Source organism: Dreissena polymorpha, chromosome 2 (genome assembly GCF_020536995.1).
Source record: "Dreissena polymorpha isolate Duluth1 chromosome 2, UMN_Dpol_1.0, whole genome shotgun sequence".
In the NCBI taxonomy this organism is placed as follows: domain Eukaryota; kingdom Metazoa; phylum Mollusca; class Bivalvia; order Myida; family Dreissenidae; genus Dreissena; species Dreissena polymorpha.
In genome coordinates this window covers 48,042,611-48,058,014 of record NC_068356.1, presented here as the reverse complement: position 1 = coordinate 48,058,014, position 15,404 = coordinate 48,042,611, and the positions used below count along the sequence as shown (strand labels likewise).

General features: G+C 36.1%; 1 protein-coding gene and 1 long non-coding RNA gene across 2 annotated transcripts in view; both read left to right on the top strand.

Annotated features, from left to right (window-relative positions):
* LOC127869715 (lysosomal-trafficking regulator-like) overlaps positions 1-15,404 on the top strand; it is a 140,056-nt gene that overhangs the window by 35,388 nt on the left and 89,264 nt on the right. The window contains exons 7-13 of the mRNA XM_052412371.1: positions 2,043-2,207; positions 2,715-2,856; positions 3,975-4,171; positions 5,465-5,543; positions 8,805-8,911; positions 10,521-10,565; positions 11,462-11,636. Of these exons, the coding sequence (XP_052268331.1) occupies positions 2,043-2,207; positions 2,715-2,856; positions 3,975-4,171; positions 5,465-5,543; positions 8,805-8,911; positions 10,521-10,565; positions 11,462-11,636 (910 nt within the window). The remainder of the gene's footprint in view (positions 1-2,042; positions 2,208-2,714; positions 2,857-3,974; positions 4,172-5,464; positions 5,544-8,804; positions 8,912-10,520; positions 10,566-11,461; positions 11,637-15,404) is intronic.
* Positions 12,760-15,206, top strand: LOC127866954 (uncharacterized). The gene is made up of 3 exons (XR_008043176.1): positions 12,760-13,022; positions 14,010-14,139; positions 14,888-15,206. It is a non-coding gene; the product is annotated as an uncharacterized LOC127866954 (long non-coding RNA).

Genomic DNA, 15,404 nt, shown 5'->3' with positions numbered 1-15,404 from the left:
GTTGGCCAGAACTAGTAAGTAACCACTGGACATTTCAAGGTCATTCATTTGAAGGTCAAGGTCACTGTGACCTTGAATGTAAAAATGTTAAAGTTCTTATTTCATGTTATAACTTTGGTATGCTTGTACCTAGAGTCTTCAAACTTGAAATAAAGATTGGCCAGTACTAGAAGATGACCACTGGTCATTTCAATGTCATTCATTTGAAGGTCAAGGTCACTGTGACCTTAAATGTTAAAATGTTAAAATTGTTATAACTTTGGTATGCTTGGACATAGAGTCTTCAAACTTGACATGAAGGTTTGCAAGCACACTTAGATGACCACTGGTCATTTCAAGGTCATTCATTCTCATGTATATGCATGCATTCAAAACATAACACAAGGTTTGCTCATGCCTTGAAAAGTACTTACATTTCATTTTGACCTTTGAACAATATTTCAGTAATTTAAGTATTGCATTGACAAAAACACGAAAGGTACTTTCCTGTCATTTAAATAAAAAATCCGGCTTCAATGCGGTCATCTCCGACCGCGGAACTCTTGTATTGGTTATGTTGTGGACTTTGAGTGTCATGATCAAGATGACAAATACAATAGAAAAAAATAGAACTTGCAAATCATTATAGAGACTTTATGACAGGGAAGGCACTACCACTTGGGTAATTCATCATGAACCTTGGACATGAATTGATTTGCAAATCTGTTTGGTACCAAAGTAAGGCAAAATTGTTAATGAAATTTGTTAACCAAATAGCAACTGTTCTTAAAGTCCTGAGTTATTAACTGTGCAATAAGATCATTAGCTTTGGCTTTTTAAGGATTATGCATTTTCTAGTATTTCAACATTTTTTGTAAGTGACAACATACCTACTATAGATGAGATGAACCCTGCTTGCACAAAGGCAACGCTATAAATAAGTTTTTCTAAGTGTAAAACTTGTTTACCTTGGAAGAGAAATATTTTTAAGCGTGCTACATGTTTATTAATTTTTTATGTTGGTTATATTTAATGTTTACTAGCTAGATAATGGCCTTAGCTTAAGTGCTGTTTATAATAGTACACAATCTTAAATAGTGATCATACATGTAACAATAGGAAATATGTTTCGTATGTGTAAATTAACTCTTAACAATACAGGATCTCAATAGACCTTTTTGAAACCTAGTACCCCTCTAAACCAGAATCTCTTCTAAACTGGACGTGTATCACAGCCCCAGAAATGTCTGGCTAAGAATGTTTACGGTGTTATTTCTGTATCTAATTGCCATTTGTGAACAAGTCCTCTAAACTATAATATTTCTTTTCTATTATATAACATTTCTTTCTAACACTCCTTTCATTGTTTTGATAACTCAAAATAGTATTCAGTTTGTAATTTGTTTACAACCCTTCATGTCTGTATGTAGCAAGACTGTCTGGATATTCATCAGAAAATTCCTAATGTACTTTTAAATCACTTGGCACAAATGTAAACGATCATAAGACTATGTATCTTGTATAGCAGCCATCTCCTGACCTCAAAAGTCAAGGTCTCCCTTCGAGGTCAAAAGTCAAATCTTGCCATTTAAAGGATTTAAATTTCTGTCCTTGCTATAATCTTGTTATTTATTGACAGATTTTAATCTTACATGACACAAATTTGAAAACCAATACCGTATAACATGATGTGTCAAGCATTAAAGCCATGTAAGTTATTCATCCATCATGCAATTTCAAAGAATTGTCAACAAATGACTGCCAACAGGAGACAGCGTTTCCCATCTATCACCCTTTTCCAAGGAAACACTTAGAGAGGTTAAAAGTCAAATTTCTCTCTGTATGAGTATGCTTTTAACAAATGTTGAGTTTGAGCAAAGTGGAATATTAGGGTTTATGTGCCTTCTGTGCCATGTCTTGTTGGTATAACATTTGGTTGAGCTTATGTCTTTTAGATAAGACTGTGTAAAAGAACATTTTAAGAAGTTTGATTTACTTAAACTACTGATTAATTATGCTCTTTCGATCTAGTTTCTATCTCTAGTGTGCATTTTTTTATTCAGTACACTGACCTGAAAATCTGGCGGAAAGTACTGGAAAGATTCAGTCACTCACCGAGGTTGGAAGCCACTAAGTTGAAGAGCATTCTGGATGCGGTTATGGAAGCCGCCATGCCCCTGTTCATCCCTCTGCTGGCATTTTCGTTCAGCAAAAATATCGCTCTAGTGGTAGGTAGCCTTAGCTCTTATTCAAGTATGAATTGAACCTTTAAAGTATTATTGACATAATTCTATATGAGGCTTGCTCTGGAAAAACAGGCTCAATGCATGTTTGTCTGTCTGCACAGGCTAATCCATGACAACACTTTCAGCTAAAACAACAAAAAATCCATTAGAGCGGTCCTTGAATTGTCCCTGATTAACATGTGCTGACTGCACAGTACTCGTATATTCTGGAACACTTAAACCACACACATTAAACCCCATCTCCCCAGAACAAGGCTCATGTTAAAAGATAAACATATAAAAGTCCACAAGTAGTATTCGAAAGTAAACAATGCTGGAAGTTAATATATGCATTATGGGGGTGGTGGCTGCAAACAACTTATTAGGGTATGGAACTTCATTGGCAATAATTGTTATACTGACAAGTAACACAAAATTGAAATATAAAAGAATGAAAATGGTCTTTTCTACCTGGCCAAGTGTTTGCTTTATCTGTCCCTATATCCCCAGTACTCGGGTGAGGACGATGTGTACGATGAAGACGAGGTGCGGCTGCTGCTGCAGTCAGGCACGGACGATGACAATGATGTACAGACAGAGCATGCGTATGATGCAGACAGCGAGGATACGTCCACAGGAGTCACAGAGAAAGGTACTCCTCATGATAGGGTAGTCAGTAGAAGTATTTTGACAAATCTGAAACCTTTATTTTTTAAAGCAGGAAAAATGTGTAACTATGTGAATCTTTACAAAGTTTTTAACATGGTCTAAATCTCAATTATTAATACCAATACTCAACTGTCAAAAAAAAACATGAACAAGAGAGTAACAAATTTGTTCAACTGCAGATTGATATTTTATTTGAAATCTGATACCCTTATTGCTTGGCTATAACTGTAAAGATTGTTCAGATTATAGAATATAATAATTTTAATTATTAAATCAATTTCTATCAATCTGTGAATATACCCTCAGTGTTTTTTTTTGTTTTAATTCGGGGTCGGTATTCTGCTCTATTCCCGTTGTAATTTTTTCCTAAATGGGACCTTAAAATTCCCAATTGAAGGTTTACACCAAAAAAAGATTTTGTTTGTAGTTGTTCTCCTATAAGTTGAGCCTTAGTCAATATAATATTGAAAACACGTTTATTATCCAGTGTGAAGCATTTGCTAGCAAAAAGCAACAATTCTTACCTCCCAATTTTAGTCAAAACCAGAATTTTTTTCCCAAATCAAAGGGACCTGGCCCCACTCCCAAAATGGTGAAACAAAAACACTGACCCTTTAGAGAGGGTCAAATGACAATTCAATATTATTTGGGTTATAAAGCCTTATATGAACAAGATGGACATGAACAAGTTCAGGTAAGACAGAATCCATCACAGAATGTTCAGTTTCATTTTACATGTCAAAGTAAATTGTGTGTACCTCAACGAAAATGATTGATTGCATATTCTATCTAAGTTGAAAGAATGCAGGACTGTTGGCTTTGGTGAGTTCCCTGCCAAGCCTGACCACTCAAGTTTTTGTGGATTGGTTTGGAAATAATATCTACAGCCAATGTCAATCTATCTCTGATTCAAACAGGTCACTCGTCAGTTACTGGCATAAGTGTCTAAATTTAGTATTCGTGCCACTTGAATCGATTAAGCATGCCTAGCCAGGGAAAGAGTGATTAGGTTAACTTTCAATTACTATAAGGCTGAAAAAAAATGCAATGACACTGAATATAATAAAAATATAAAAATATGAATATTGTATCCTTTAACAGGTAATCACAGCCGACAACCATTAAAAAGTGGCTCCTCCCAGAAGATGTACATCCCGCTTACATTTGTCCTGCTCTTTGACATTCTTATCAAGCTTCATGAAGATAGAGCTTGGGAAAGCATCGTCGCCAGTGTGTTCCATAAGCTGCTGCAGAACGCCCGCATGGATGGCAACATGGCTATTGAACTGAGTTCCCAGGTAGAAATAATTGAGCGATTATTTTCTAGAACATTATTTGTGGAAAATAAATGATGCATTTAGTGGGGTGTAGATATATTTTATATGTTTTAGTGCTGTTTTTGTTTTTTTGTTAGCTCATTCTGGCTTTTGTGATCTCATGTGGTCCTTTTTTTCATTGTGTCTTGTCGGTCATGCATCATCCATTGGGTGTCATTAACATTGTTATTGCTAACGCTCTTGAGGCCACATTTATTGCCTAACCTTTATGAAGTTTGCGCAGAACATTTCATCCAATAATATCTCAGCTGAGTCTAAAACGGGGACACATTAGGTTAAATACAAGGTCAATAGGTCATATTAAATAAAAAGCTTGTAAACAATCTAGAGGCTATATTTATGGCTAGTCTTAATGAAATTGCTAAGAACATAAATCCCAATAATAAGTTGAGAATGAAACGGGGGTTATGTGGTGTCAACATCTTGCTCACTTAGTCGAATTAAGAAAAAGCTTGTGAATACTTTAGAGGCAACATTTATGGTCTAATATTTATGACTCTGAGTCAGAACAATGTCCCAATAATAACGTGGATAGGTTTGAAAATGGGTCACATGGGATCAAAAACTAGGTCAGTAGGTCAAACTTAAGAAAAAGCTTCTTTACAGTGTATGGGCTTCATATATTGCCCAATCGTCATTACACTTTGTGAGAATCTTTGTTCTTATTTTATGTCAGTAAAGTAGTAAACTGGATTCCATTGAGTGAAAAACTAGGTCACTATGTCCAATGAAAGAAAAAAGTTTGTGAAAACTTAGGGACCACATTTATTTCCTGAAACGTGAGAATATGTGTGTCTTTCAAGTTTGAAACATGATCATGCTGGGTCAAACAATGTATAACATTTGGTATTTGGTGTACAAGAGCATAACTTTGACATAATGTTGTTTTAAATTTCATTTCCTGCCGCTTTTTTTCCTTTTATGCTATTTTAAATATCATGGTCTGTTCGTTAGTGTACTGCCTTTTATTTTCTGAAAAGCTTCAGAAAACTTAATTATGCATAATTGTTAAAGTACTGTAACTAAATGTATAGTATTAAATGCATTCTCAAATGTTAAGTAACTTTTTCACCTTCCAACTTGCATTTTATCCATTACCATTTTCTAATTGTTAAAATGAAAAAGAATATTTCAAAGATTGTGTTAAGGACTTACTGCTATTGACCACTGAACATTTAATGTTTCTACAATTCTTTGTCCTTAGTTTGAATGTTTAAATGAAAAGACAAAGTTCATGTTGTATTCTTTACATAGGGCATATTGTCCACAATTCTGGATGAGAAGGGTTTCTGGCCTACCTTGCTCCGCTACGACGCTGATTCACCATGTTTAGGTTTGTACTCTGCTTAGAATTGAACAAATTGTCACACAAAAGTCATCTGAGCAAAAAAACAACATATTGTGTGTAATTTCAATTCACTGAAACTCCGTTATATGGCGGTCTGTTATATCACAATGTCCAATATATCGCAAGTTGGCCGTGGACCCCATTTTTTCACCCACTTTATTTTCTGTGTAATCTGACATTCATATAGAGAATACTAGGTCGTTGCCGAATAAAGCAAAGTTTATTTTGCGAGGCTTAGAAAATCTGAACCACGAGCCTTGGCGAGTGGTTCAGATTTTCGTGCCGAGCAAAATAAACTTTGCTTTATTCGGCACCGACCTAGTATTCGATTTATCCCATCAATTTTCTTAGTCGTAAATTATTTCTTTAAAAATAGAATAGGAAAATTGAACTACACGGAAAATCCCAAAGTTATTTTAAGCAAACATTGTTTCATTATTTTAATCGTGCCGAGCCTAATACATTACAAAAAGATCAGTAACTAACCTGTTTTTCTGTTTATCATACCTCTACGTCCCCGATTTTTAAGAAATAATAAAAAAAAACCACTAAACTAAACAAATGCAGCTTTAGCGTGAAAGAACTTGCATTGTGTCGTATGATGTGTTAATAATGATGTCACGAGTACGCGCACTTAATATTTGTAAATAATGTTTTTTGCTTTTGAATTGCATTATGTGTTAAAAATATATTACATCTTGGTATCAAATTGTTTGTTTTGTTGAATCTGATTCGATTTTACTAAAAATGAATACTTTATAGTTGTTTCCGAGTAATATGACCATTCTCCGCCGCGCGTGACAGCTATATTTCAGCACTGCCGAAATAGAGGAAAATTTATTCCACAGTGGTTTATTTCGACAATGCACGTCTGATGATGGGATAAAAATTCAGTTTGGTCCAGATTGTTTGCCTTCATTGTGCATCACATTTACACTTATGTATTGCGACAAACAATATCCCCACTTGCCCAACATCAAATCACCTTTGGAAACATTCTCTAATGAGTTTTCTTTGAATTGACATGATGCCAGCTGTCAATCACTTTCTACTTAGTAATAATAACATCCAATCAGCATTAGGCTGCTGAATACACACAGTCCCCACATGAAGGTGTATACTATAACTTTAAATGTCCCAGATCATTACTGACCTATTTCAACAAGCTTTGCCATTAGATACTGTGTTCACGTGTTTATGCCCCCGGTAGGGTGGCATATAGCAGTGGAACTGTCCGTCAGTCTGTCCGTCCGTCCGAAAACTTTAACATTGGCCATAACTTTTTCAATATTGAACATAGCAACTTGATATTTTGGCATGCATGTGCATCTCATGAAGCTGCACATTTTGAGTGGTAAAAGGTGAAGGTCAAGGTCATCCTTCAAGATCAAATGTCAAATATATGGCGTTTGTCCGTCCGTCCGAAAACTTTAACATTTACCATAACTTTTTCAATATTGAAGATAGCAACTTGATATTTGGCATGCATGTGTATCTCATGGAGCTGCACATTTTGTATGGTGAAAGGTCAAGGTCATCTTTCAAGGTCAAATATATGGCTTCAAAGCCACGCAGTAGGGGGCATTGTGTTTCTGACAAACACATCTCTTGTTAATTTATAGGAAAAGTTTCCATAGTTTTGTGTACAATTTTTTATCCAAACGTAAAGATCTTACAGTTAGTAGTCTACCACGAAAAGGCGATAACACAGAGTTACAGTGTATCTAGAAAATGTTTCACCTGGCCAGCTAGCTCTGTTGGTTGAGCACAGGTTAACAAATTAAAGGAACGCTTGTTTGACACCTGTGTAGATATTGGCCATGAAATTCATTTTTATAGCCATTCTTCACCTATCTCATATTCTAGTAGGGCATTTGTGTATTACTGTTTTAAGTGTGTGCACTTAGAACTGGTAAACATGCTTACCCACCAGGAAAAGTGTGAATGAGTTATCTTACCCCTGTAAAATGACTGTACTGTTGAAAATGAAAAAAAAATCCAAATAAACTAGAATCCGTCTCTGCAACAGGGCTACATTCAGGTGAAAGGCACATTGCCGTCTTGGTTTGTATGTGCTTCTGTAAGATACATTAAAACTAAACAAATGTATATGATTTTATATATTGTAGGATAATATTCTGTTCACTGGATTTTCACTAACATTGGTTGCTAATTTCAGTTTGTCAGTTAAATTCTCGCATTTCTTAACAGACTACAGTATATCCAATCCTTAACAACTAAATTAATATTGCTATAAATGTAAGAGGTTAAATCCAGTTAAATGAATTTTTGAGTGGGTCTGACGTGGTTTTTGAGCTGATAATGCTCTCCAATAGATTTCATACGAGTTTTGTTCTGGGAAAACTTGCTTTATGCATGTGCGTTAAGTGTCTTCCCAGATTAGCCTGCGCGGTCTGCTCAGTCTTCCCAGATTAGCCTGCGCGGTCTGCTCAGTCTTCCCAGATTAGCCTGCGCGGTCTGCTCAGGGCCGATACCAGATTAGCCTGCGCAGTCTGCTCAGGGCCGATACCAGATTAGCCTGCGCAGTCTGCTCAGGGCCGATACCAGATTAGCCTGCGCGGTCTGCTCAGGGCCGATACCAGATTAGCCTGCGCGGTCTGCTCAGGGCCGATACCAGATTAGCCTGCGCGGTCTGCTCAGGGCCGATATTTTCTGCTTTAAAAGAAAGTCTCTCCTTAATGAAACCTCTGCATGCTTTTTCTTGCAATTTTTAATTTACAACATAAAAATGTGCAGGCATTGATTGTTCCTTATTCTAAATAAAAATCACAAAATTGTGCTTCCTTTCAATTATCGATGTCTATAACAAGCATGATAAACTGGTATCATGCCCCGGGTAACGAAAGAAGGGTTGTATACTGGGATCACCATGGGCGTCTGTCTGTCTGACTGTCTTTAGAAACAAATTTGTCAGAATTTCTTATCGTGTGATCTTGTAATTTATCATCCTACCTTTAAAATTACAAATAGTTTAGCCTCTTTCCATTTTAGACATGCTCTTTCCATTTTAGACATGCTATCACATCATGCTACAAGTATTACAGAATGCAGCATCGGTCGGTCCTTTTTATTGCTATTGTGACAAATTCAAGTTTTTCCTAAATATAGCTGACAAAGTGTTGTGGAAATATTATTCATGTTTGGAACAGAGCTCTAGTCTAGTTTTAAGATGGGGGATGGGGTGTTAAAAAGTGTTTTACAGTCAGCTCTCTTTTTTGTATTTAGTGCAAGAACACCTCCTGGCACTGGTGGAACAGCTTGGCCAACAGAGACTGGAGTCACATGACCTCCAGAGGCTTCATCAGCTCTTCCAGCTATCAGACATACCCATGGTAAGTCACATGACCTCCAGAGACTTCATCAGCTCTTCCAGTTATCAGACATACCCATGGTAAGTCACATGACCTTGAGTGGCTTCATCCACTCATCCAGCTATCAGACATACCCATGGTAAGTCACGTGACCTCCAGAGGCTTATTCAGCTTTTCCAGCTATCAGACCTACCCATGGTAAGTCACATGACCTTGAGTGGCTTCATCAGCTCTTCCAGCTATCAGACATACCCATGGTAAGTCACATGACATCCAGAGGCTTATTCAGCTTTTCCAGCTATCAGACATACCCATGGTAAGTCGAATGACCTTGAGTGGCTTCATCAGCTCATCCAGCTATCAGACATACCCATGGTAAGTCACATGACCTCCAGAGGCTTCATCAGCTCTTCCAGCTATCAGACCTACCCATGGTAAGTTGCATGACCTCCAGAGGCTTCATCAGCTCTTCCGGCTATCAGACCTACCCATGGTAAGTTGCATGACCTCCAGAGGCTTCATCAGCTCTTCCAGCTATCAGACCTACCCATGGTAAGTTGCATGACCTCCAGAGGCTTCATTAGCTCTTCCAGCTATCAGACCTACCCATGGTAAGTTGCATGACCTCCAGAGGCTTCATCAGTTCTTCCAGCTATCAGACATACCCATGGTAAGTCACATGATCTCCAGAGACTTCATCAGCTCTTCCAGCTATCAGACATACCCATGGTAAGTCACATAACCTCCAGAGACTTCATCAGCTCTTCCAGCTGTCAGACATACCCATGATAAGATCTCTTCGGTGCAGTGGCTTTGTTTTCTGCCTTGACACAAATGATCCTGGGTTTGATCCCTACTCTTGAAGCAATCTCAAAATTGTTCCCTTCCGACACAAATACAAAATTATTACTACGTATTGCCAGGAAAAAGACTCTAATTTGTCATACCAAAGCTAAGAATTTTATGCAAACAAGCTGATGTAAATAGGTTTTAACCTAAGATAACAAACCACTTAATTTATAATTCATGTATTATCTTCTTTTTAAGTTAATATCTGTCTTTGAAAAGATGCTTACCTCTAGGAACTAGTATCTTACACATGTTGTAAATAAATAGCTCTGTTGATGACATTTGAGGGAATTTCTTTTGAAGCTTCCTGTCTTGCCTACTACAGCAAAAATCAAACATCACAAGAAGAGTGATCCTTTTGCTCTTCTGCTACCTTGTTAACTCTCCCATCAGACAGAGCACACCAATGTTATTTTTGCTGCTGCCAATACATTCCCTTTTAAGGTAGTCACCCATAAACTAACATGGTACATTAAAATTCAGCCTTTCTGTGGGAAAATGAGGCTTTATGCATGCGTGTAAAGTGTCATCCCAGATTAGCCTGTGAAGTCCTCAAATTATCTGGGACGACACTTTCTGCCTAGACTGGGTATTTGTTTAGGAGAGACTTCCTTTAATGAAACAAATCCCATATAGGCTGAAGTGTCATCCAAGATTAACAGACGGCATATGCTAATCTGTGGCAAGCTATTCTGGGACAACACTTTACTCTCATGCATCAAGCCCCTATTTTCCTATTTTCTGTATAAGAAGTAAATCCAGTTCATATTTTCTGTTTCAGGAGAAATTGCTTCCTGTCTTCTTGACTGTTGTGAAAAATGCACAGGTAACTGACTTGTCATATTGAGTTTCTGGTTTGTGAATGGGAGCATTTGTACTTTGCTGTTGCTTTGAATTTATTATATTAAGATCATCGGTTTTTCGTTACAAAGTAAAGGGGGTGTACTGGAATCGCCATTGATATCTGTCTGTCTGTCTCTCTGTTTGTCTTTCTGTCTGTAAACTTGGCTGCCATTTTGCTCCTGCTTTTTTCAATGTAATACACTCATATGTAGGCATTGTTCCTTATAAATATATTAATGTGCATGTATCATTTTATGTTAAATATTACATAAGTTATGACCTTTTTTACCTAGACATCCTGATTTGCAATATACTTTTGTCAATTAATATACCCCCCTATCCTCTCCTCTGCTTCTCTCCCCATGTTCAGAAACAAAGTTGAGGAAGTATATTGGTGTCAAAATGGACGTCTCTCTGTCAGTCGATATTTCTGCCTGTCCAACTGTCTGTAGACACAAGCTTTTCAAACATTCAAACTTGCAGACATGGTTTTTTCTTTTGATATGAAATTATGCATGTCAGATATGATCATACCATGTTCAAATTACAAAAGTCATGCTTCATTTTGCAATTTGGAGTCCTTTCAAAAACATCATACTGCATAAGTGGGTTTCTTCCTCGCTTATATGACATATTCTTTATGTTTAATCATGGAAATTTATTTGTTCGATAATTGCAGATGACAATAATTTTGTAGTACACATTTCATGATGACTTTTTAGCTCATGGATCTCAGAAGAAACTGAACACTTTGTTCCCTTCATTTTCTTAGTCATAATTTATATTGAAGAGACTTCACCTTAACAAACGATATAATAAAAGGGGAAAGTGTTGTCCTAGATTAACTTGTGCAGACATTTTAATCATGCCCACTACCAGGTGCGACCCCAGCATTACGTGACGTTCCCAGCACGGTCCCTGCCCAACCCCCGGGACTCGAGGGAAGATCTCCTTGACAGTGGCACACAGGGGACCCTCACCAGCAACCTCAGTCCCCTGATCCAGTCCATGAGGTCTGTCTTCCTGGTGGCTGCTCCTCAGGCAGAAATGGCGGGTGAGTAGTCTAACCTTTGGGCCTTGATATCGGAAAATGGGGCTTAATGCATGTGCATAAAGTTTCATTCCTGATTAGCCTGTGCAGTCAGCATAGGCTTATCAGGGACGACACTTTCTGCTTTTATTGTATGCATCACTTAAGGGGAGTTTCTTTCTAGCAAAAATCTAGTGTAGGCCGAAAGTGCTTTCCCCGATTAGCCTTTGCGGTCTTTACTGGCTAATCTGGGATATCACTTTATGCACATGCATCAAGCCCAGTGTTTTCAAAACTAGAGTCATTTTAAAGACTTTGGATAAGAATAAAGACCAATCTACACTCAAATCTTCAACGAAATTCTTTATTTTCCAAAGCTTATTTTAGCATTCTTTGTTAAGATCACTTTGTTTATGAAATAAACTTTGTAACCTTGATGAGTGTGATATAAGTCTATTCTTCATTGTTTAGTCTTAGAAATGTATTGGTGAATGCAGTTGGGGTTTTGTCATACGGGCATGCTTCTGATTATGGCCTGTATATGCTAAACTCACATCACACTAAGCTACAACTTAATTTGTAAATAAGTAACAGTACAAGTTTTACATTCAAATTTCTGTGTTAACACTCACAATTTCTCTTCACAACAGGATATATCGAATTTAACATATGTGCAGTATTAAATGGATACTATGCCAGTAATTAATCAGAAATCCTTATAAAAACATATATCATAACCCTTTCCCAGTGAGAAACTAAGTGAAAAAAGGCTATATGCAACCAGCATAAAACTATAACAGCCTGCAAGTAACTTGCGGGCTGTTCAGGATTTATGCTGTTTACTGCTTATCAATATCTTATAATGGAAATAAAGCCTTTAATTAAAACTCAAATCTAATAAGAAAGGTCTGTAAATTAATTAGATTTTCTTAAGGACAACAAACACATAAAATGCGTATCTGGGGGCCGTTTCATCAATAATTACGTATTTTAATACGATCGTAAATTATGTATCGACATTAATGTAGTCGTTTACGATTTTACATAAACTCCGTTTCATCAACGAAATCGTAAATGCAACATACATAAAATACGACTACTTAAATATACGTATTTTGTAACCGAAAAAAATAGTGACACAGTCTGAAAAAGTGCATGACGTAATTTTCGCGCGTTCTGTCAGCTAAGGCAAACATCGCACAAAAAAACATACTCCTATAAATATGAGGTCGAATTACGTCTAATTATTTGGACTAACAAAAACAATGCTAGTTGTGAATCGAAACAAAAACAAACACTGGAAAACGACGTGTAGACCGGTGTGGAAGGCTACCGATTGCTGTTTGGCCGACACTCTCCTTCCGTTACTAAACGCAAAAAGAAGTTATTTTGGATGGAGACGGTTGAAATGTGAGTTGAGAACTTGTTGGTTATGAATGAAGACAGCTGAAATAATTCGCGTTCAGGATAAATCTGAACACGAATTATTTCAGCCAAGTGTCTGCCAAAGCAAAAATCATCAAAAGACTCTAAGGCGGAAATTGATATTGACAAGAATGAAGATTTTTTGCTTATTTTCTTTATCCATGAATAAAAATGTATTGGTAAGATTAATTGTTTTGTTATTTCTATGCAGAAATGTGACTGTGGTGTAGATCAATTAACAGTTTAATAATATAATTTAATAGAGACCAATCGGAATTCAGGCTGACAATAACAAGACATCATGGATTGAAAGTTTGTCATGTCAGCATTTTTGTGTTCAATTATCAAATATTTTATTTCAATAAGGTATTAGATTCACATGACACAACATGTTTAGTAATCACAAATGTCATATCATTGAGAATGCTATTTGTTTGTCTATTATATAGGGGATATTTGTTGGATTCGGTGGATCATCGTTTTTAATTCACAAGTGATCATAGACAATGATATTTTCACAAGTGGCGCAGCCACAAACGAAAATATATATTTTCTATGATCACGAGTGAATTAAAATCAATATTTCACCGAATCCAACAAATTTTCTTTTTATTTTATGCTTTTTTCGCAGTTTATATACATTGTTAAAGAGTTTTACTTAAGAGTGTCGTTGGGATTATGTCGTCATTTTGTCAAATAAATGACGTCATTTCACATTAAGCAATGAAAATTATCGATAATTCTCACTGATAATTTACATTGTTTGAAATAGTGAAATTATCCGTTTTAATCCACCGATATTTCTCTATAAACCACCAGAAAGCATTAAATAAATATCATTTTCCACAATAATTTATTATAGTGTTGATTCACAAGATGTAAATAATCATCATTGATTTATATTGCTTTCTCTGCAAAACTGTGTTACATGTAAAGATCACAAATGCAGTTTTCATTTCTTTGTTTTTCCAGAAAAGAAAATGTTATTACTGGCTGAAGGACCAAAATTGAATGGACAGAGAACACGGTTGACAAAACTCAAACAGAAGTTGTGTCACTCAGCTACATTAAAACATAAAACTGAAGGCAGAAGCAACAACTAGTAATTATTTATTTTTTCTATAGATTTTAGTAAAGCTGACTGCTAATTATTTCCTACAATGAAAATGTAACAATTTATGTTTTCAATTTAAAGCTGGGCTGTTTTCGGAGAAAACCCAAGGTATTGTCATAGCCAGCGTGTCGTGTCGTCCGTGTCATGCTCAGTCCTTAACATTTTGTCAATGTATTGAACTTTGGCCATAAAATCAAAGTGCTTCCACCTATAACTTTGAAACTTCATATGCAGCTCCACCTTGACGAGTTCTACACGCCTCACCCATATTTGGGTCACTAGGTCAAAGGTGAAGGACCTTAAAATAATTCTGACAAGCTGTTATTCGTTAAAAAATGCACCCGTAGCCGAGCGTTCACACCTGTTATGCGGTGCTCTTGTTTTTCATTGTACTCTGTTTTATGGGGATAAAGTATTGCTGCATTTTTTCATTTAACTTTATTACCGGTAACCTATTTACCAGGGTATAAACTTGTGTGTCAAGGTATTTTTTATTTAATTCTTTCGACATCCATGTACTTAAAAAAGAAATTGGAATGTAGAGCATTAGTGTCACACACAAATGTTGAGTTTAAGTTCAGAAAGCTAGGTTAATTTTGCAATACAAAAACCAACTTTCAGAAACAAAACCAGGTCATGTAGGCATGCTAACTTATTATGACCATAGTGTCATATGTTGTGTATTTAATATTTAGTTCTGTTAAATGTATAAACTAGTAAATTTATCTGCTTGCAGCAACATGTGAAGAATGAAGCAACAGCGTAATAAAACTCGGGAGGAGATGTTGATGGCGTCAAGGGAAAGATATGCCATTCAGAGGGACATAAGCAATAATCATGAGGAACTGGTTTCTCTTTAAAAAAAATGAAATTCTAAATTGCTCAATTGTTTCTGGAACTTTTAATTGATTTTACATGTGATGGTGTTCAGTGAGTCCATGAAACTTATTATTACACATACTATCATGTAAGATATAAATTGTCATATGAATTATAATACCATGCCCAGTTAATATATTTTACTTCCTGATTAATAATAAATATTTGTGAATGTTCTTTGTGTTTTATTCATCGAAAACTAGTGTAATAGCAACTGTTATCAAATACCATAAACATTATTATCATAAACATTTCAATAAAAATACAAAAAAAATGCACAGGTAAACAACATTTTAACGGTAGATGACTAAATAATTGAACAGAGACTCATAAAGGGGTAAAGTTTAGTAAATACATTCGGAAACAATCTAATA